Source organism: Carassius gibelio, chromosome A17, assembly GCF_023724105.1.
Source record: "Carassius gibelio isolate Cgi1373 ecotype wild population from Czech Republic chromosome A17, carGib1.2-hapl.c, whole genome shotgun sequence".
Lineage (NCBI taxonomy): Eukaryota > Metazoa > Chordata > Actinopteri > Cypriniformes > Cyprinidae > Carassius > Carassius gibelio.
Genome location: NC_068387.1, coordinates 10,588,033 through 10,611,873, shown reverse-complemented (window position 1 = coordinate 10,611,873; position 23,841 = coordinate 10,588,033). Strand labels below are relative to the sequence as shown.

The 23,841-nt window shown below is 37.0% G+C and overlaps 2 protein-coding genes across 6 annotated transcripts in view; both read right to left on the bottom strand.

The window, feature by feature from the left end:
• LOC127933604 (dystrobrevin beta-like) overlaps positions 1–3,235 on the bottom strand; it is a 35,284-nt gene extending 32,049 nt beyond the window's left edge. The window contains exons 1-3 of one of the 4 annotated variants that reach the window (XM_052530688.1): positions 2,898–3,235; positions 636–688; positions 248–315 (exon numbers count right to left, since the gene is read on the bottom strand). In XM_052530688.1, coding sequence (XP_052386648.1) covers positions 248–314 — 67 coding nt within the window. In that variant the 5' untranslated portion in view covers position 315; positions 636–688; positions 2,898–3,235. The remainder of the gene's footprint in view (positions 1–247; positions 316–635; positions 689–2,897) is intronic. The other 3 variants (XM_052530686.1, XM_052530685.1, XM_052530687.1) reach the window with 3 other exon arrangements.
• Positions 3,236–4,276: 1,041 nt separating this feature from the next.
• On the bottom strand, positions 4,277–23,464 carry LOC127933190 (putative Polycomb group protein ASXL2). Of its 2 annotated transcripts, XM_052529986.1 has the most exons (12): positions 23,301–23,464; positions 20,909–20,991; positions 18,169–18,277; positions 16,636–16,780; positions 14,443–14,561; positions 13,492–13,609; positions 13,203–13,343; positions 12,962–13,122; positions 12,769–12,865; positions 12,201–12,306; positions 11,206–11,842; positions 4,277–9,636 (listed from the first exon to the last, which is right to left on the bottom strand). In XM_052529986.1, the coding sequence occupies exons 1-12, from the start codon at positions 23,355–23,357 to the stop codon at positions 7,789–7,791; spliced, it is 3,621 nt and encodes a 1,206-aa protein (XP_052385946.1). In that variant the 5' UTR covers positions 23,358–23,464; the 3' UTR covers positions 4,277–7,788. The 2 variants fall into 2 exon arrangements, with proteins under 2 accessions (XP_052385946.1, XP_052385947.1); XM_052529987.1 differs by lacking the exons at positions 16,636–16,780; positions 18,169–18,277; positions 20,909–20,991; positions 23,301–23,464 and adding an exon at positions 15,336–16,588.
• Between the last annotated feature and the right edge of the window lie 377 nt (positions 23,465–23,841).

The window sequence follows — 23,841 nt, the reverse complement described above, 5'->3', positions numbered from 1 at the left end:
GACAAACACAAAAATACACTGAATAACGAAGCAAATGTGACATTTTATACTTCAGTTTTACTGAGACCATTAACCTGGTTCCACTGTTTTCTCAAAATCATTTTTGCCTTCCAACCATAGACCATAGACTAGTTTGTGCCAGTCTATTGCCCTGTGGCAGTGGAGGGCGAATAGAATTCGACAAGACCTCTGTGTATGTGTGTGGTGCATTGTGCAGAAAATGTTGTTAACACTGAAAGCAACTCACTCATCTCCATGAAGAGCTGTCTCTTCTCCACCATGGATTTGCTGCTTTTACTTCCTTCCTCAATCATTCTACACAACACAAAAAAGGTCCATTTAATACCACAACTTAACCACAGCCTCATTATGAAGACACAACTCACAATATAAGCAAAAATCAATTAATTGAATTTTAATGTTTGCAAATATTTTAAAATAATTTGTGAAGACATTGATATAGAAATTGCAACAGCAATACAGCTAAAAAAACAACAACAGTTGCAATACAGCTAATCTATCTCTGTGCATATTCCACATTCTCTTAATCTCTAGACTTTTAGAACTCTCTTCTACGATCGTTTGCAAACTCATGGTGCATATCGTCAGTCCACAGCAAACTCCTTAAGACTCACCTGTCAGGTTGGCTGGGACTCAGATAAGGTGATGCAAAGGAACCAGGAAGCTCCTACATAAGGAAAAACATTTTGATGTTGACATCTGGGGAATCCAATCCAATCCAATCCACACACACACATACAAAAATAAACCCTGGAGTAAATCCCCCATTCACAAAAGGGCATTTGAGTTCTCTTGCTCTGTGCTAGTGCTGATTATGTATGACAATAGTGTCTGCACAGACCGCATCCTGTAAGCTAATGAAACAAGAGCCACTAAGGAGCCACTTAATAGTGACAAGAAGAGAACAAGAGAGAGATGAAAAACCAGCTGCTGAGGAGTCACAGGGAAGCAATGAAAGAAAACTCTGAATGTAATGACTGTAAAAATATATGCATAATACTGAATATTATAGTAATGTGGATTTTATAGTTATTAGTTATTTAAATTCTTATCATCAACATAAAACATAACAACAGCTGTCAACTCATATTTACTTGCTACTTCCATTAGTAGAAGAGATTTTTATCAATCCCAATAACTTTTGATTCATACCATCCGTATGCGAACAGCTGATAAAACCTTGACAATAATCCAAAAGTAATCCATATGACTCGGCTCCGTCAGCTAATGTCTTGTGAAGAGAAAAGGAATGTGTTTGTAAGAAACAAATCTATAATGAAGGCATATTGATGTTAAACCATCACACAATCCATAATAAGTGACAAAGTCCATCCCCCGTTGTCCTCTCATAACAACATCCACTGACCTATTTATTTACTGTTTGCACTTGAAAACATTACTTGAGCTGTGCGTATTTCTCTCCTGATTCAGGTGAGACAACTTTGTGTGGATTACTTGTGGAGTATTGTGAAGTTTTCATCAGCTGTTTAAACTCTCACACATTCATAGCACAGGATCCATTGGTGAGCATGTGATGTAATGCTACATTTCTCAAAATCTGTTCTAATAAAGAAATAAGCTCATCTACATTTATGCATTGCCTTTGGGTGGGTATATTTTCAGCCAATTTTCATTTTTGCGTGAGCTAGCTACTCCTTTAAATCATTCACTTAACAATCAGTCTATAGATATCGGATTATATATAGAAACAATATATTTTGAGCTTATTGCATGCATAGATATTCAAATATTGAAGTATTTTAAAAGCACGGTGAAACTGTCATGATTAAATAATTCCCAGTGTTTCATGGGAGAGTGCGGTCCCTGCAGAGACCCTTTGGTGCAATTTGATTCTCCAATTGGGGGAATTTCCGTATCTTGGGTAATGTAGTTTTTCACCATGAATTCTGTTGTCAGACATTTATTTAAAAAAATAGCTAAAATAAAGTGAACAGATGGCTTAAACAAATGCATATGCCATTGATTAACAATGCTGAGCTCACAAAGATTTGCAAGTTGTTAAAAATCAATTTCCCAATGGAGAAAATGAGCAGTGAGTTTTACTTATAAAACCCACCTGTTGCACATCTAAATTAACTGGTTTTATTCAAGTAAAAAATATTATTTCACATCACTGAATTAAAACATTTATTTATGCAAACAAAACTATATGTAATGGGTTGAATCAGGTAACAATTGCAGGTTTTACAGTGTTATTCCGAGTTTAGCTAACAGCTTGTTCAGATAAACTGACGTTTTTGTTTAATAAAGAACTGTTCTTCACTGGAAGCACTCAAATACTTTTGGACTGTAATGACAGGAAGGCAAAAAACACGAGTCAGTGCATGGAGATGAAAAAGATTCGTTCACTTAAAAGATTCACTCAAATGAACCGATTCGTTGACGAACGAAAGCCACTGAAGCATTATGTCATTCCTGACCGTTAAAGACCGTTGACGCTATGACTTCTGGCTTCAAGTCGTTCCGTTTGTTTTGCTAATCTTATCGCATGTTGCAAAGGCTACTACTAAGTGAAGACTTGGCCCACTAAAACAAAAGTAACACACCTCTCCTCTATAATGACTCGCGCTTTGACGTGACTCAACGTGAGGATTTTTCACCAACCAACGGAAATACACACTGTACAAACACTCCCGTGTATACAATACTAATACTACACCCCCGATGCGTTTACATGACAACGTCTAAGCTTTATGTATACGGCCATTTTATCTGTATTTAACTCATATACACCTGATGTGTTAAATAAATAAGATGCTATATGATCAGTTGGATCCGTGAGATGATATTCTGAGGACACGTTTGTGTTTGTATGTTCATCTGAATGCGAAAGCATCATTAGCGGACGGTCTTACCAGCGGGAGGAAATCACGCAGGTCGCGCGACCATCATCAGCATCTGATGAGAGCGATCAACGGTCTCGCGCTCGATTCCTGGCATAGCATAATCATCTTCATCATAGCGCTCTTGCGTTTCAATTATATATATATATTTTTTTTTTAATATAGACTGATAAATATTGACCCAATAATCAGCAACTCGCTAGCGCTGCGCTCCCCCATCTTCATATTTGTGCCGTGGTTAGCGTTCCGTTTGATTGGGTCTTGTAGGAACTGCAGCACGAGCGCTTCTCTGAGCACCAGCCGACAGCAGAGGACAGCAGAGCACCCCTGCCTTCCCATCACTGAGCTGCACTATTGCTCTTCATGTACACGATTCATACTAAGCCTTTAGCCGACTGTTAAGTTTTATGTAGCTAATGCAGTGCAATATGCTTGCTCAAATATGCTGAGTATATTTTCATACGTGTGTACGCTTATGTCTACGTCAAAGACACATAAAGATGTTTATTTTTTATTTTACATTTCTAAATTAATAGATCATCACAGGCTACCATAAAATCACAGTCCATATGAGATATAGTCTACTTATGACTAATATCCTTGCAAATGCAAGAAACAGATATATAAAAAAAAAAAGCTAAAAAATTACATACCAACCAAACCAGAACCAAATCATAAAGGCTAAACAAATCAAATAATTTCCTAATAAAATAAAATAAAATATCTCGGTCCAAATTTAACCAGATTACATTGTAAAAAATAAATACTGTATTACATTTTATATTAGAAATTCCTTAGTTGGGTAAATAAATTATTTTAAATTGCACTTTGTTCCACATTCTGGTAGGAAGAGAGCAGAACAGAATAATATTCCTCTAATCCAAGTATAAAATAGCCTATCCTCCAAACTAAAAATTTGGTACTTTTAAGAAACAGGCATACATTATAAATAAATATATTACATTTATATCTGTATATTCATATAAAAAATAAAAAAAATAAAAAAAGAAGATTCTGATTCTGACTAATACTCTAAATTCATAATTTATATTAACACCACCTTCCAACTGTGTATGAAACTTTAAAAAATAAAAAATAAAAAAAAAATATTGTGATGGTATGCAACTACATTATAGAACATGTTGGACATAAATGGATGCTTTAATTGGGTTTATAAAACATAGTCCTGGCTTCTGAATGGTCAATACAGGGTTCCACTGCTTGAAAATTAAACTATGACTCGAACACCCGTTCACCATTTCACTAGTGTTGCAGCATAGCAACATTCCAGCAAATAACACATTAATGCAATACGTCATTGGTATTGTACCTTATTGTTTAAATAATTAGAAGAAATCAACCGAATTACATAAAAATATCCCATCACTGCATTTGTTTTACAGCATTTTATTCATATTGTTTCTTGATAAAATACACTTTGCTTACAATTGCTGATTACAATTACTATATTACATTCACTTTTATTTTACATGAAATATCGGACTTAAAAATTTTTAAAAACACATTGTGGAAGCCAATCCAAGTTCACCTCCTGCACTAAGAGTCACATAATTTCAGGGGTCCGCAGATGAAAACATTGCCTCAAAAATGAAAAATCCAAGTGTTTTGTGAAATGTCACAGGAATATAAGGTTGGCGATAGAGAAAGTGGTAAATCACGCGTTGCAGCTCCATCAGGTAATGAAAACAGTAGATGACCAACAACAGTTAGACGCTGCTGTTTACACCTCTGACAAAATATATAATTTTCAAGAAATTATAAACCTAAATATCTTTTTATTATTATTATTATTATTCAAAGAAATTCTAAGGCCTGATATCATGTATAATGGAGATATCACAGTTATATTCTATGAGTCTCTTGTGAGTTTAAATGCTGCATATATACAAGTAAATAAAAGCGACAGTTTACCTACACTGATAAAAGCCAATGGAAGCCAGTTACCTTGAAACAACCTCACACCCAAAGACTTTCAGCACAACCCAACCACCACGCTAGTTACTTTTTGATTCATACAACATAAACCTGTGGATTTGTAATTTTTATTTTATGTAAGAAGTTGGACTTTCAATAATCAATAAAGTGAGCTGCAAGTTTCACACACATATTATTAGTCAATTAAAAATCCCCTGTGAGGACACATCAATCCATCACAGGCAAAACTAGCCACACAAAAATATCAACAGATCAGACTTATCACAAGAACCCTGGTACTACAAAAAAAAACAAAAAAAAAAAAACACTTGTGTAAAACTTTTATGTACACCTTAAACAAAGGTATAACAAAATGGGACAGTCAATATAAAGATATAGTAAATACCCTGTTTCTTAAATGTTTTTTTTAAGATGATTTGTAAATAGACTTCTTTTTATTAAAATATATTACTTAAAATATATTACTTTGCTTAACTAGACAGACATTAAAAACAAAATCTAATTATCTAGTCCCCATAAATCGCCTTTGGTATATTACCAAGCAAATTTGATCTAAAATTGTTTTACATTTCTATTGCCTGTAAGGCAGATGATATATATATATATGTTTTTTTTTCCTAACATACATAGAACTATGGGTATCAAAATGTATCTGTTTAGCAGAATTGTTTCAGGACAGAAATTAAACCACACCACTCAATGTTGAAACATGATTAAAATTATGATGTGTTGGACAGTATTTCATAAATAAAAATCTTTAGTTATCAGACAATCGGATATGTTTAGGCAAGATACAAGAATGCTTTGTAGAAATGTTTGTACATGTAACAGAAAGTTGGTATTTACAATCCTAAAAAAGATTCTTCATAAAATCTCCCTTCTGAGTGTTTAACTTCATTGCTCATGCAGTTTTGCTGCTGATACTCTGCATTATTTTCCTATCGCTAAAAACAAAGGTTACAGAGAGCCTTTACTATTCCAATTAGAGGCAATGTCACTTGTGTGACGTAAACTGATTAGACACAGGCTACTGAAATGATTAAGACCTGGTTTTGCTCCTGAGAGGGTACAACAGATTGTTTAAGTGCTTTGTTTCTTTCAATCTTTACAAATCATCATTTTTTTAAAAGCTATAGATCGTTAGCAAAGTCATTTTCTGAACATAAAAAAGTGCAACGCTAATAAATCCTTTTTTTTCTGAAGAAAATGAGACGTAAATGGACTAATGTTCTCAATTTTATAAATATTGTAAATATACAAATTATTGCCATTATCAGTATAAATCTGTCTAGAGAATCTAGAGAAGTGCTAGCCTGTTGACAACTCCCTTCTATCCCATAAATAACTCTGAAAAGTACCATATAAACCTAGTATCAAGGCAGGTTAATATATTAGGTGTACATATTCACAGTAATTCTGCAAAGAAATTGGTATTTCAGTCGTGTGGTTCTTTTGCTTGTGTCACAAAGGCTTAAACCAACCAACAAATAGCTTTACAGGATGTGCAAAGACTAAATATTGATGTTATCGGTTTCTAATCCAGCAAACTAGTGTGAATCATGTGTAAAAGATCCGAAATTTGAGGGTTGGAGGGAATCATGATTTTTTACATCTACAAAAATAGTAGTATATTCATTTCCATTCCTGAAAATCTAGTACAAAAATAGAACAAGCCTTAAATATTGCCACTGTTCAATATTGAGTCTTGAGTCTAAAACAAGGTGCTCAATGAATGAGAGGAAGTATTAATCAGCATTGCACATTTTTCACACCTCATCTTCTAGCATGCTGTTTATGTTTGTATTGTAAAGAGAAACAAATTGGCGAAATTACTAAACAGTTGGACTAATTTTGCGCTCTGCATTTCGCCACAAAAAACCTGTGGCGTCTTTACAAAGCACCCGCAATCCAGTTTAACCAGGCGCTTAAAGCGCTCAAACTGCAAATTAAAAGCATGGATACATATCCAGACATACAGTGTAGTCGAGCTCACTTTCGGCACTTTAAAGAGGCGATTCGGGTGTCTGGATTGCATTACTGCCGCCAGACTAAACAGTCCCAGTAAATCATGCCAGATCATGTTAGTCTGCTGAATTCGCCACAACGAAGTACTCAAAACGGACTTGCAAGAATAACACAGGCTTGTTGGTCATGTTACCCGATTTGCATAACTCCTGAATCAGCCGCTAAAACAAAGCAGAATGTACGTGCAAATAAACAGCACTATTAGCAGGCACAATTCATTCTTAAGGAGTTCCCCCCATTCAGCACAACATCTTGCCTATCAAATGACAACGGATACAAGAAACAGGTTACCACAGCGAGAGAGTCACTGCTGTACTGTCGTAACATTTCTGTTACCCTCACTTCAGCGATTGCTTCTTTTTGAATGAATAGCTGCATCCGAAAACTGAAAAATGCGGCCTTCGGAGGACGCATTCCAAGGTAGGAAGGCATCAAGGCACGTCCGAAGTCATTGATAGCTTCAGTTCCTGTCTCCCGAGATGCCTTCATCTGGCCGATTTTTGAAGGAAGCATAGATGTACAGTATGCTTCGCTGATTTTAATATCCCACAATGCTGTGCATTCCATTCTGCGACAGTTTAAGCCAAAAAATAAAGATGGCGTCTGAAAGTTGAGGTCTTTTTTGTATGTTTTTGATAAACGTTTTCCACTTTTTATGTCATTTCTAGCGAGAAATTACTATTGCAGTAATTAAATATCCACTTAGTTATCACCAAAGCTCTCGATATTTTGATGTAGATCATTTAACCATTACTCTGCCTCAGAAGTCGGCCCTAAATCAGTTTCATGAGGTACCTTCATGCAAAAAGCGCTTCCTGCAAAGTCATTGTCTGATACGGGAGCGATGCAGCAAGTCACCTGCCTAAGTTTTCGGATGCAGCCAATAAATGAACGAACAAGTTGCAGTTCATCCTCATGACCATTATCGCACCACCAAACATGAGACGCATAGTTTGGATGGACCAATGCAATCATCATGACAAAATGCGCCACATCCCTTGCACATAATCATGGCCTTCAGCCGGCAGTAGCACTTTGATTGGACGTCCTCCATCGCAGAGGTTTCTATGAAGGCTTGCTCGGGTGAGGTTTCACCCTGACTGTCCTGATCCAGTAGGTGACCAGCAGGTATGGCAGTGACAGTGACGGAAAAAGACATCATACCTCCAGCAGCCGTTTCACCATCACCACTGCAGGACACAGTGGGAGAAGTTGGAGTGTCAGCCATGCTGTGGTTAAGTGCATGAGGGACAGACATGCTGATAGTGCCACCATACTGAGGACCATTCTGTTCATTCGGAGACAAGAACATGTGTTGGTGACAGTCACCTAACTGATATGGCTCTGTTTTACCCTGTATACCGCTGCACATATCAAGCTGCACTCTTGAGTATGTTTCTTTGGTTCTAAGAGAAGTGTTACCTTCGTCTTTGTTGGACAAACAACTCAGCGATGGAGATTCAGACTTTATATCAGAGCAGAGTTGGGGTGTCAAATCACCATCTGGTTTATTCATGACAGATCCCTGCTTCTCCACTTTTACCCTTGGAAAATTCAGGTGTCCTTGAGATGTGGTAGAAGACCCTGCAAATGTTTCAGTCTCTGATTTCCCATTCTCCTCGGCTTCGATTTTCTCCTTCTTCAGGCTGGCGTGGGCAGTGCTTATATTACTAGTTAGATGGGGCCGTTTGCTGCTCTCAGATACTCTACCATATGTGGAGACATTGAGGAGGTAGTGTCCTGTCATAGCTGGCTTGGATATCCTTTTCCGTCCAAAGATGCCTAGATGGACACTCTGGTCATGGCTACCCTCAACGTGACCTAGCTGACAAGACTGAAATTGGGAGGGTTGACAGTCAGAGATGGTGTTCTTCTGCACGTATTTGTCCCTTAGCGGTTGGAGCGTCTGGTCCTGATTGCCAACTTTGATCAACTTGTCCACACTTCTAGTTTGCATCACTGATGGACCAAAAGGAACATGGTTCCCAAATTTGTTGGAATCATCTTGGTTTGTTTTCAACCCAGCAGTGGTGGTACCAAGATTACCTTTATCTCTGGCAGAAATGGCCACAGATTGAACCTCCACCTTGGCAAGTGGCTTTGGGAGTATCTTTTCTAAGGGAACCTCTTTACCTTGAAGAAGCTGGGTGACCAGAGGATTATTTGCTGGGATTGAAGAACTAGGCTTGGTCACTGATGCTCCTGAACAAGGTATCTGCTGTGGTCTCTGGTTTTGTGCAACTGTATTCAATACAATCAAGTTACCTGCCTGACTTGAAGGTGCTGGGTTCAGTGTACACAGAGTGGTTTGCAACCCCATCGAAGAGCAATTATCTTTTAAAAATCCCTGGCTTGCACTGAAGGCTTGTGCAAGACCAGGGTCTGAGTGTCCAGTGGGACCTGAGGAAGGAGAGGTTTGTGAGAGAGTCACTGTGCCTTCAGGAGCTGGAGATCCACTGCTTAACTTTATAGGCGACACAGATTGACTTCTGCTGCTTGCTGGTGAAAAATCTTCTGACAGGGACCGAGCTGGAGAGGGTGTCGAGGTACCTCCAACTGAGCCGGTTCCCATTGAGGAAGATGACCCGGCTGCTGCTGCTGCAGCACGCTGTGCACGTGCTAACTGGGCTTTTGCCTTGATGTCAGCTAGAGTGCGAGCACCGGTGCGACCGGGACGAACGCTAGGGGGTGTCAACGGAACGGGAACGGGAGTCCTTGGAGATACCTGTTCAGTAGACGCAGGGGCAGATAAAAATCTTGACACTGAGATCTGCAAAGAGAGAGTTTGAGTGTTACTATGAGAGTGAAAATTCCACTGAAGTTAGCATTTAATGTAAAAAAAAAAAATTAGTATAGCGCAGCAAAACAATTTGTATAAGATCTTCAAAACTACTTAGTATTAAAAAATTCCCTTCCACGTGTTTGGGTAGTTACCTGGGTATTGCTATGTGGCTGCTAAATGGTTCGGAGTGTTTTTTGGCATCGTGTTATGATTGCTAGTCTATTCTTGAGAATTGCTAGGGCATTCCTAGGTGATTGCTAGAGTGTTCTAGGTGATTTCTACAAGTCTGATTGCTTAGAAAAGCAATAGCAAATCCTCAACTTGTCACACAAAACAACAGACACGCATACATCATTCATATAGGTACTGTAGTACAAATGATATGCAACATCATATCTACAGATTAAAGCGGTCTACACTGGAAACATCAAAGCAAACGTTCCAAATCCAATTTTCGTTTGTGTCAGAAGTAGCACAAATGATTCTAATAGGTTCTATTGGTTGTGATGCATCGCATTACTCTCATCTGGTGCAGACAGGAATTGCAACATTGTTTAAAGGGTTAGTTCACCCAGAAATGAAAATTAGCCCATTAATTACTCACCCTCAAGGCATCCTAGGTGTATATGACTTTCTTTCAGATTAATCCAGTCAGAGTTCTATAGAAAAAATTATTTGATCTTTCAAGCTGTTTAATGGCACTCAGCGGGTGCCGCAGTGCATCAGTCCAAAAGAAGCAAAATAAAAAGTGCCCATCCATAATATAAAGTGTCTCACATGGCTACTTGGAGGAATAGATGCGTTTTTGTAAAAAATTATCCATATTCAAAATGTAATAATTACTTAAATGTTGTCTGCGCCAACAGTGGTACACTGAAGCAGCTCTGGGTTGTTGACGTATGAGGTCATTGCTGCGCAGTCTCGTGAAAACCATATTTTGTAAACAGGAGCAAAGGAAGCGAAGTTTCCTTACTTTAGCAAAGGAAAACCAGTCTCCTTTTGGCTTACATCGAAATCCTCCAACATTCTTCTTTCCAAATTCTAATTTTTACTTCTAATTAGTGACGGTTGTTTTGTTTTGATCTATCCCTTCCACTTCCGTGTTCGTCACTTCTGAGCATGGCGCATGCACAAAGTCGACTTCATACGTCTTCCTCCTGGAACTGCTTGCGTGTACAACAGTAAGTGCAAGCTAGATTAAATTGACTATTACATTTTAAATGTGGTTATTTTACTTACAAAAATGCTTTGATTCACTAGAGGACTTTGTTCACTGCCCCGGATCTGTGTGAGACAATTTTTTATTATGGATGGGTGCTTTTTTCATGTCTTTTGGACTGATGCACTGCAGCACCCGCTGATTGACATTAAACAGCTTGAAAGATCAAAGACTATTTTAAATATAATGCCAACTGGATTCATCCGAAAGAAGAAAGTCATATACACCTAGGTTGACTTGAGGGTGAGTCATTTATGGGCTAATTTTCATTTTTGGGTGAACTAACCCTTTAATACAGGGCCAGGGGTTTGTTCAAAAGAAAGAAACCCAAATCTTACTTTGAGAGGAGGTACTCTCTGTTGTATTTTTTCTTTAGCTGTCATTGTGGATGATGCTTCTAATGAAGTGACACGAGGCTTCTTCTCTGTTTTTAGCTCTGTTTCCTGTTCACTGGAAGCTTTTCTTTTTAGAGGCTCAGATGTGACAACAGTTACTGGAGATCCAGCCTTATTCCTTTCCATTACCGTTTGTTCAGCCTCACCAACGAGACTTTCATCTTTAGGGGTCTGTGTCTCTTTTCCTTTCAAACAGGTGACCACTGTTTCTAAAGGGGATACTGGGGTCTTACATGTGATCTCATTCTCCAGTGCCTCTTCACTGCCAGGTTTGGGCTCCACTGCTTTTTGAACAGTGGACTCTGGAATCAATTCTTCATGTGCATCCTTCCTCATGTCTAAGGAAAAACGTGATTGCTCTGGAGTAGGAGGTTTAACTGGCTCTTCAGGTGAGGCATGCATTACTGTTGATTTCACATCTCTGGATCTCAACTCCATGTGGATGACCTCTGTCACCGGGTTTACCTTCTGAGACTCTTTGACAGTCTCTGGCTTTTCTAATAGGACTGTGCTTTTAGGCGGTTCAAGAACACTCCTATTCTCTGTCAGCTCTCTGGATTCCTCTATACTGAGTCCAGATCTGAAATTAAAAGCAAGAGGAGACAGATTATTATCAAAAAGGACCTCAAAAACAAAACATCACCTATGAAACATTAAACTAGTGGCCCACTAACCAACCTTCCATCAATTTTCAGGCTTCACAATGCAAAAATAAGACATGGACACTCCTGGAGGGCCACATTATGCTACAATTTAGCAACAGCCTTAATTAAGCAAACCTAAACCAGCTGATCAATGTCTTCAGGATCACTAGAAACTTAAATGTGTTGGAGCTAACTCTGCAAAAACGTGGCCAGAATTGGACACCCCTGACCTAGACCATACGCTCTGATTTTTTTTTTTTTTTTTCAGTTTTTAAGCATTGTGGTTGACTTAACTGTTCACCATAGTAGCTCTCAAAGAATTGCTCTTTCCAAAGCTCCACCTTCTTTTCCTTCTCAATTTCTTGCCGCATTCTCAGTCTCAGCTCTGGCGTGAACTCACCTGAGAACACAGTCTTGTGTAAGTCACACAAATACTGCAGATTCATTTGCTTATTAACAGCACATGGTTACGCAACTTTTTCCAAGAACAGACATTAAGAAAAAGTTTATTATTAGGTACATTCACATGACGCTTTCAATATCAGAAACCTAGAAAAATCTTTTTTCTACAGCACATCGCCTGCTCTTGGTTGCTGCCACATTGAGATTTTATTTCTGTTACCCCTCTATTATTGGACACTTTCGGTTGCAGAATACTCTCCTGGTAGACAGGTACACCACAGGGTATTTTTTTATATACATTATATCCTTTCAGAATATATTTGCTTCTGTGTAATACGGCATCCTCACTAATAATGTCACTTTAATTTCAAGACCTCAGCTGTTTAAGAGCAACGCCAGCGAAACCTTTTTGCACATTTAAGCTTTTAACTACTTTTAATCAATGAAAACAACAACTGACCCTCTGACAACCTCTCCTTCCAAGACTGTGCTGCTGATGTGAAGAATTCATTGTTCAAGGCAGAGCTGGTCACCTTCAGTGCACCGTCCATACTAGCCTGCAATACAATTATATCATTTATAACAATCAGAGATTCACGATCCACAAAATCATACTTCGTGTTCAACACTGCAGCGTTCTTCAGTGTTTCTACCTGCTGATCAACCTCTGGCAGCATCTTAAGGAGCTTCTGCTGACACTCTGTAGGCAACACTGAGAATGTGTGCTTGTTGATGAGCGCTCGCAGGTTGGTGTTGACAAGGATGGAATCTGGTGTCTCCACATCTATCTCACATTTGGTACGCCTCAGTTGTCCTGAAAATCCAAGGTTGTGGGATCAGTTACAGCATCTCGTGAGCTGACACGAATCACAAGTGATCTGTGATGATACTCACTGGCACTGAGCCGACTGGAGTGCTGAGACACCTTTCGGGCACCAGTTGTGTGGCACACATCTGCTTTGACAGAGGAGGACGAGCTGGAGGTAGAGTTCTGTGGACTTGCAGGGCAGCGCTCTGTCTGTTTCAGCTCCCAGGCTAGAGCAAACAGAGACATATTGTTTTATATTTCTTTTGTATTCACATAAACATGAATTACCAGTTAAGAATTTGGACACACTTGAAGTGCATGCTTTAGTTTGATTAAAATGCACATTGAAAAAGTAAAATCAAATACTGTATGTACAGGATTTGGAGGAGTCATGAGCCATGTCTTTGACAGTCTTGAGGAGCAGTCGTGGGCTTGAGGCGCGGGGGATCCCACACTGCCTCCGCTGATTCCTCTGCTGCTGCTGTTTGAGTGCCTAAAAATGAAGCACATCAAAACTAAAACATACATAAACCCACAGGTTTCATAACACAGGTTAATGCTGTGTGGCAAACAGAGAGCACAGGGGGTCTCAACAGCTCAAGGTTTAAACCAACCAACAGTTGCTAATATTACAGCAGGTCTGGGTGGTATTTATATTGTTCAACAACAGAAATATGTTATTCAAAAAAGATTTTAATACACCATAGTAACATTATCCATGTGGTGTCAGTAATGCTTTATTTAAATTAGATTAGATTCAACTTTATTGTCACGGCACATGTAAGGTACAAGGCAACGAAATGCAGTTAGCATCTAACCAGAAGTGCAATAAGCAGCAAGTACAGAATATACAAGGTCTACAATATGTACAATAACTATACAAATAAGTATTATGAACATAACTTACAGATTTTAAATACTATCAGCATGATATACAGATAGGTGTACTGTGAATATACTTTACAGATGGATTATGTAAACGTACATGTACACTATAGGCAGAACTATGAACATAATTTACACTATTGCAATGGACAGTAAAGTTCATAGAAAATATTACAGTGTGCAAATGAGTGTACACATGAGAGCAACAACAAAAAAATGAACTTCTGATTTTAATTTGGTGTTTATGTAAGTTTGACCTGTAACTAATTATTTTAACTTTTCCATCAAGTTCCAATCACAAAAAAAGAAAATAATTAAATTAGATTAATTTACTTTGAATGTTTTTAATTAACTATCCATATATACATTACCATATATATATATATATATATATATAAATAAAAAATATAAAGGAGGATTAATAAGGGTAACTTGCAGTACCTGCTTTAGGGCCTTCTTGCTGTGCTTCTGTGATGGGGACATGAGTTTGCTGCTGGAGACTGACGGAGATGAACAGCGAGACTGTGGTGAGGATGGCTGAGATTGCAGTTTTGCTGGCACTGAGAATGAAAGGAAAGCAATAGATTGGGTGCATGTTTGCACATCTGTACAACAAAAACATTTATACTCACTCACTCACAATCGAACAGGCATATGCACAAACTTAATTTCGCTCCATGATGATTCAAGGTCATTTCAATACAAATGCACAACCAGTTTGCGAACACATTGAAAAGTGCAATATAGGTACAGGATTAGTGCAGTCTATCCTGTAAATATAAAAAATAGATGCATTTTTTTTTCCTTAATGTGTTTTTATTACAAAATGTTTTTCATTTGCACAATCACTTGGAAATAACATTACTTTTATTTTGTTCCATGACAACTATAAATTCATAAATACACTTTTTAACTTTCCTATTGACTATTTCAATCTGCTGAATTAACAAGAACATTATACAGTCCATAACAGGAAACCAAATGTTTGAGTCTGCAAGGCATAAAAAACACATTTATATATTTGGCAAATGTAAAGTAGTGGCAACACAGCACTGGTCCAATCAATACTAAACTAAAAACAAGCAGGTACTGAGATCAGAACAGTTTCACTGTAATATAACTACATAGTCATCCAAGCACATTTAATAAAGGATGGGTTTCTTTTAAAAAGACAAACACTTCATGAAACTACCTCCCATAAATAATATGCTGTCACAGCAAATATTATTTCCTGGTTTTTGCAGAGTTCGTTTTTTCTCTCTCTCTATCTCTCGGACACAACTATTTTTAATTTTCTCAAACCACAGCTTTATTAAGATGAAAGTCTTACTTACAGTACTTGGTTCTGCATGAATTCACTCTGTTAGATTGCATTATTCTCAAATATTAAGCTTCTTCAAGATGAATTGAGGTAAAACTTCGTGCTACTCTCATTTATTTGAGGAAGTGGTATCAATCTTGCAAAAAAAAAAAAAAAAAGTTGAATTTCCTGTTTAGAGGGTGTTTTGCATTCAAAGAATATTTTGACTTGAGCGAGGCACACCTACCCTTAGATGTGAGGTCATTTATACACATCATATCAGAGTCAGCAACACATTCATGGCTCAGCATGTAATCTACATACTCCATGCCACAACACATGGCATGATTTAACAATTTGATTAACTACACTTTTAGATTTCTTAAAGTTTTTATTAGTAGTTAGGCACCTGCTGTGACCTGCTTAAACTTGACAAAATAGGCTTCACCCTCTAAAAAACATTTGGACGAAACCTTTCTCCCAAACAGCTATGAGATATTTCAAGAGACCTCGTCATAACAACAGCCATAAATTATACTTTGATTAAAATGTCATTTATGGCTGTTTAATTATAAAACACATTGGCCTTTTCACTTTGTCTTTGTTTCTAACCTGCTTATCCAGTACAGTATGTCAGCTGTAGAGCGTTAATATCTTAATATATTTGTAAATAAATATTTGACTGAAGACTACCATTCAAAGTTTGGGGTCAGCAATGATTTTCTTTGTAAAGGTTTTTTTATTATTATTAATTAATGTATATAATTTTCATGTACAAATGTACAAAAAAAAAAAATGATTAGATTTTTTTGATAAATGCTGATATTCTGAACTTTCAATTCATCAAAGACTCCTGAAAGAAATGCATTATGATTTCCCCAAAAATATTCAGCAGGATTTTTTTTCAACAAATCTACATTAATAAAAAAAATGTTTTTTGTGCAGCAAATCAGCATATTAGAATGATTTCTGAAGGATAGTGTAGAAGTGACTGCTAAAAAATTCAGCTTTGCCATCACAGGAATAAATTAAATAGAAAAAATATATATTTTAAATTGTACAATTATTTCACAATATTACTGTTTGTATTGCATTTTTTCACAAATAATGCCATCATGGTGAGCAAAAGTTACTTATTTCAAAAACATAAAATAAAAAAAAACATTTGAATAGTCATATTGCATTTTAAGTAAGAAATTACTTGTTAAAATAGTTTGTTCTATCCCAGTTTAATACACCGAAACAAGCTGTATGCCAATTCCTCCAAAAGTGGAAGCAGCATTTATATACTCCAGCTCCAAGTATGGCTATTCAGAATTCCTAAAATGTGGTACCTCTCCTCTTCCACCTTCCTCTGCGTCCATCTTTGCTGTAGGTAGTGGTGCTGGTATTCTCTGTGCTTCGTGTATCAGACATGTTATCACTGCTGTCCTCTGAAGCATCTTCGGACAGCTCCTTCATCACATCTCCAATGTCCTTCTGCTCACATACAAACACAAGCCATGCACATCACATGCCCAACACTGATTTCCAATAAAATAGCTCATTTGAATCTGATCAAACAGTTACCGTATTTTCCGGACTATAAGTCGCACTTTTTTTCATAGTTTGGCTGGTTCTGCGACTTATAGTCAGGTGCGACTTATTTATCAAAATTTATTTGACATTAACTGAGAGAAATGAACCAAGAGAAATAAACTAAGAGAAAACATTACCGTCTCCAGCCGCAAGAGGGCACTCTGCTGCTCATTGCTCCTGTAGTCTACACTGAAAACATAGAGCGCCCTCTTGCGGCTGGAGACGGTAATGTTTTCTCTTGGTTCTTGGTTCTAAATAAATGCGACTTATAGTCCAGTGCGACTTATATATGTTTTTTTCCTCGTCATGACGTATTTTTGGACTGATGCGACTTATACTCAGGTGCAACTTATAGTCAGAAAAATACGGTAACGTTAATTAATAAATTTAATAAAAAAGTGCGGACTGTTATGCTATTGTTAACTGAGCATTAATTATAGCAGTGTTACAGTTAATATTCACGTCAATCGACACCATATGAACAATCCAAAGCAATCGAAAACCAACATATATATTTTCTTTATTCAGACACTTTTTTCCAACACAACATTTACAGTATGTTAGCAGTAGTATTTTTTCCATTCATTTTCCCAAAGGGATTTTGAAAAATGCTTTGTTAAAGCATTATAAGCCATGAAGGTAAATCACAACATTTATATTAACTTATATTTGAAGCAAAAAGTATGTGAAAATCAGGCAAACAGACTGGGTGTACAAGACTGTGTACATAACAGTTTTAGTGGAGGACAGAACTACAATCTTACAACGCATTACAATCTTGACAATCAAATTAAAAACATTCTTTTTAAGTGGTTTGTTTGTAGCAAAATATGCATTGTATTCGGAGTTTTGAGAGAGTAAGGAGACTATCTTGTTAATCCTTCGCATTGCTTCATGGGAGAGGGTGTTCACTACAGAGATCCGCAATTTGCTCACCGCGATCTATAGCATCGTGGGTACTGCAGTTTTTCATGACAAATTCTCCTGTTAAAGATGATTAATTTAAAAAATAAGTTTAAATAATGAGAACAGATGGCTTCCACAAAAGCATTAACCATTGAATGATAACCTTGGAGCATGTCGGTCTTTAAAGGTTTACCAGTTATCGTTATAAAGGAATGAAAATTAATGGACTTTTTATTTCCAGAACCCAACTGTTGTTCTCTGTACATCTTCTGATGATTGTATTGATGCTGGCACCATGTTAAGTTACAGAAAGTGAGCACAGGTCAGAAACAGTTTTTCTTTGAGACTTGCGGTGAGATTCAGTTCTGGTTAAACATGTTTACCTTCAGTGTATAGACTCCCATTTTGCCGGGGACCTTGTAGAAGATCCCTTCCTCTCCACGTGAGTTTGTATGGAGCATGGCATTGAGACAGGCAAGAGGCGATGTCCCACTGAGAGAGAGAGAGAAAAAAATAAAAATAAGAATCAGCTGACTGATTCTTCACACAACTGAAAAGCTGCAACAAAGATCACCGTTCGGTGATTAACGTACAGGTAATTGTGCATGTATGTCAATATAATTTTTTTATATAAATATAAAAAAAATGAAGTAAAATTATTTTATATAGGGCTGTCACTTTTAATTCGAAAATCGATTGCACAATCGATCGGACCAACCAAAAAAAGTTTCAAAAATGAAAATAGGGAATCGATTTTAACCAAATATGTACACTATTAATTTTCAAATAATTTAACAATTAAAAAATATAGATGTAACAAAACTCACAAACAAGAAGAAAAAGAAAATAAAGAAATCCAAAAGTGCAGTATGCCTTGTGAAAGCTAGACAGAAAATACTAGCAATTTTATGCGCCTATAAGACCCAGTGTCCCAGATGTCGAAAGCGACCTCTTATAGACGTATAGAGCGTCTGGTGCAAATTATTTCAATGTTAAGTCAATGTAAAGACGTGTTTACGCGCGTCTGGAGGTCTCGCGGTGCGGTAAACACGAATTCGCCTCATTCACGCATCACACAGTTACAGGAGATTCTGAGTTATGAAAAGGACCATTGCAAGCTGACAGCGACCGGCTTTTTTGATGGAAAATTGGCAGTAATACCCCCACCTTGCGCAGCTGTACCTGAGTGTCCCTGGGACATCAGTGCGGTCGGAGCGTGTCTTCTCAACGGCTAGACATATAGTGAATAAAAAACGCTTTGCTCGGGACCCTGAAAATGTTGATCGACTTGTTTTCCTGTCCAATAAATTTGTAATGGCCCTAGCCTTTAATTATGTCGGTTACGTTCAATAAAAAAACACACATGGCCTGTTCTCAAGTCCATTTAAAGTTTACTTTTTTGAACCGTTGTTTGAAATGGATTGAATCATAATTTAAAATAATCTTGGAGATTTTTGAATTGCCTAAATCATAAATGGAGCCGGGTTGAAGCCTGCAGTGATGTTTTTTGTTTATGTTATGGCAGCCATCCACTCTGCATATATACGTTTTCGAGAATGTTGCACTCCTGTTGCTGTTTTATATTCTGCACGAAACTTTATGCCAATAAATAAGAAATATTGCTGACTTGTGCGTTTCCAGCGCTCTCTTTACATTCGTCTGTTATTTGACGTTGAAAAAGGAAACGTCTTTTTTTTTTTTTAGACATGGAAAATCGATTTTACAATCGATTCAATGAAGACTTGTGTCTTAAAAATCGAAAATGATTTTTTTCACAAAAGTGACAGCCCTAATATATATATAAAAATAAAGAAATATGATACATTACAAGTAGTCTAAACGACTGAAAATGGCACAAAAAAAAATATACTACAAATGTCTGGCTTTTTATCTAGGCATAACAAAACCATATTAATTGTTTTATTTGTAATGTTTGTCTTCCATTTCTAAAATTCAGTACATTAAGATCAGTACATTAATCTTTTAAATTTAAATTGTATGCAAAGAAAATATATTTTTAAATGCAAAGCAGAAAAATAAATAAATAACTTTCGTATATTTTGTATGTGGAATGAATACTTATTTAGAATTATGTATATACTATTATAGTTTTTTTTTAATGTTTTTATATATATATATATATATATATATATATTTACAATACGAATCGTTACAAAGCAACTTTACAGAAAATTATGTTTCTACAATATTTAGTAGATGCTTATGGTGTTGACTGTCAGTTTGTGCATGTTTGACAGGATTTTTAGAAAAAATTAATACAAGACGTAGTCAGCTAGACGATGAACATTATTAATATTATTAATTAATAATTGTTATATGATGCAGTCACACATGTAGCAATAATTGTTAGTTATGTTTGTTGATTCAGGGTTAGCATCATCTGATGTCCTCTGAGGGTCATATGTTTTAGTTTTTATTCACTTGCCGTTAGTGATTTATTGCTTACATAATATTTCAGTTTGCAATATTTTAAATTTTCAGTTTTTCATTTCAATTAATAAATTAGTTTTTTAAAAGTTCTAGTTTTAGTTAAAGATCACAACACTGGGGGAGTTATATTTTCTATTATTTTTGTTTTGTACTATTCGTCTTTTCAAGAAAACATTTTGGCCTACAGAAACATAAAGCACAATGATACAAATACAGGTTTAAGGAGGTGAAACACATTTAGTACATAGTTATTATGTAGCATCTTCAAACAGAGCAAATCTTTCAGAAGCACAAGGAGCCACTAGGCATTTCTGAGGACAAGTACTCTGGTCAAAGCCATGGCCATTAGGTCCTCGCTGTTGGGAGTCCCTTCACATTCCTTGTCAACTGGGAAAATGTTAATAACATGCACAGGGATTGGCTAATGGATTTAAATTAGTTGGAGGGGAGGGTTTACTACTGTATAATCTTACCTTCTGGAAGACAACAGAGAAATGAAACAAAAAAGAGACGTGACAATTAGATATGCGGCCACATTAAATAAATTAAAAAACTATAAATAAAAGAAAAAATGTATATGATGTGGTAGTTCAAGGGCAGCCTGCACAATCTGAACTAGATTGGCTATTTTAATAAAGAAATAGTCAGCAAACATCTTTAGAATGAGCTCACCTTATTTCCTTAAGCCTTTCTCTCTGAATCACTTGCAGGATCTCTTTATGACTCATCGGAGTGTTGGGGTACTTCTCAAGCACCTGTGAACAGTATTACGGGAACAAGAGAACAATTCAGTAGTGACTCACAGTCTCAGACTATTGCAGCGACCCCAGAGGAAGGATGAAGTGGATCTGATGGTCAGTGCAAAAGAAGGTTTGGCTAAACAGTAATGCCTTTGAATTCTAGCATTAGTTGACCTCAGTGAAGCAGACAGCCTGCTCTGTGAGACTGGCCTACTTCTGACTGGGTCGGAGATGACGCGTTAGTTTGGATGAGACGCTTTGAATTCTGAGTTGCATTCAATGGTCATGTTTCGAGACGTTGGGAAGTGCAAACGGACTCCAGACATTCCAAGTGATCTGTGGCTTTTAGCCACACATGAAGTCAGCAGCTGGATGGAGGCCCGAGAGCTGCTTCACACTTCAGTCATTCTTTAGTTTGGTCAGAAAAGTACATTTATTCATCAATGCATTTTCTTAGAGACACAAGGCACATACAGTGGCCTCGAAATGTATCTGGACACTAGTGTTCTTTTATTATCACTGATAGTATTGGTTATATTTTGATTTAGATGATATTTTCATGTTTTCTGATCATTTAATTAATTTATGAGACACTCTTTATGTATTAAACTACGAATTTCTGCTGCCATTAAGTGATGTCAGACCATTTCTCAGGAAATTTTCTTTTCTGAGACATTTCTGCACAACACATGGATGTATGAACTGAAGTCAGTTTCGAGTGCTTTTATAAAATGGATTGCTATTTGCAAAAGACACACATTTGTCCATTCCAAGTCCAAATATCTTTTTTTGGCCATTGTATTATTATTTTTTATTATTATTCTTTTATAACATGTAAGAAGTAGGTAGATGCACATGCACATATGCATTTTCTCCATTAGCCTCTTTTATATATAGATAAGACTGAATGAAAGAAGAAAAAAAAAGACCACCAATGGCGGCTATAAGTCTGTGCGCTTTGTTTTTCCACTGATAATGGAAAAGGTGAGTCACTTCCTTAAATCTGTTCTTTCAATTAGTTTCCTTCAGGGGATATTTATGAACGCAAAGCTTACAGAGGTGGGATGATCTAAATAACTAGAGAAGTCCTGCATATGTCACCAGAAAGGAGAACATTTTTTTAATGTATATACTGTTGGTTGGAGCTCTGTTATAATGTATATTTGTTTGTTGATTTATTAATAATAATAATAAATAACAGCACACAGCAAACTTTGTATTGTTTGATATTAAAAGCAAAAAATGTACTGTGCACATATGAACTGTTAGCAATAAGATCTATAAAATCCATTTATAAAACAGATACAGTGAATTTTCATTTCATGCCGACTTAAGTTTTATTAATAAGGGTTTTTATTGTAAGTGCATGTATCCTAGTTCAGCAAACCTGCTATGCCATCAAGTAATAAGCAACTTTAATTCATTAAGAAATGAACTTGCTCTGTTCTTGATCTGCTGCCCTGGATCCCTGCGAGCTGGACATGTCCAAATAATGATGGATTCAGACTGATTTGAGAACAAATGGTTCCGTGTGATTCGTGGCTAACCGGTTCATGAAGACAAAAAAAAAAACTCAAAATCTGAAGCTTCAGTTAGAAGTCCTGGAGGGACACTTGTATCTCTGAACACAAACACTGTTTACAGTAACTTATTGCAGTCTCGTGTGTGCATGTTGCAAACTGGGTCTAAAATGAAACGCAACAACAATGCGAAAACTTCCTCAATATTAAAAAAATATGACATAAAAATACAGACAAAACAACAATGTCAGCGGCGTCAAAAAGTAAATAAGCTCCGTTTGAAAAGCTCGCGGTCTCTACCGACACAACATGCTTAAGCGGGCGGCAATTCTGACCGTTCACGGCAGAAAACACGGACGAATTCAAAAGTAGTGAGTTATTAAAGTGTCCTCGGTAGTTTAACGACAGTATTGGGTTGTTTATGCGGATTTAGGTGAGCTAAGCTAACTGGCTAACCAGCGTAACGTTAGCGACTCTAGTCTATATAAGCGCGCTAAGCTCCTCGCGCGAGCTAGCAACTGACACGAATGTCATGCTACACACGCTTCATCAAATCACTAACATTACCCAGATAAACAAAGTTCCGTATTTATGAAGAAAACCATTTCATGCATGCGTAACGTCACGCTTTATAGCGTATGGATCTAAATGCACTTTGGCAACACCAACCGAAACAAGGCCCTGAGACGCACACGCAATACTTCGCCTACACCCGCGGGTCATGAACTCATAAACACAGTTGTACAAGTGGGAGCATAAGGCGAATACAAACTAAACAAACGCCCAAGAAGTCTTCGGTTTTACCGTTTTGGCGGCCTCTGCCCACGTCCTCCCCTTTTTCTTCTTCTGTCTTTCCCTCATGTCTGCGGTCGGTCGACCTGGGAGCTGTAGAAAGTGTTGCTTTAGCTACCGTGCAAGACCTGCCATCTCTGCCATATTGGGTTTTTACTGTAAGAGACTAATCATGTGACCCTCTTGGAAACGTCATCTTACTGTATGATGACAGTTCAGGGGAAACCACCTACCAGGCTCTCTGCCATTGTTTTCATTTAAACTCCAACGCTAACACATATAGTATCCATTTTAAGCGTTCATACCGGTCAAATTACATGCATTTAGCAGTTATATAATTATGGACTTACAACAAGAGCTTTGCTTCACATTAGATTGCAGTGGTCAATACATGCCAAATATATTCAGAAGTTGTGTGTATTTAAAAAATGTATTTTAGGCTACACTTGATAATGCGTGTGGGTTGTGTTGCACTAAATAACACAATACAAACCAATTGGCATATTTAAAAATAAAGATATCAGCAGACATTTCAAGCAAACAATTCTGAGGT

Excerpts from the sequence above, each read along its gene's own strand:
- LOC127933190 (XM_052529986.1), bottom strand. The coding sequence starts at position 23,357 with ATGAGGGAAAGACAGAAGAAGAAAAAGGGGAGGACGTGGGCAGAGGCC. Across the intron at positions 14,562-16,635 it reads AGGAAGGTGGAAGAGGAGAG|TGCCAGCAAAACTGCAATCT; the intron begins GTACCACATTTT and ends TTTCATTCTCAG. Across the intron at positions 12,307-12,768 it reads GAAGGAGAGGTTGTCAGAGG|GTGAGTTCACGCCAGAGCTG; the intron begins GTCAGTTGTTGT and ends CTGTGTTCTCAG.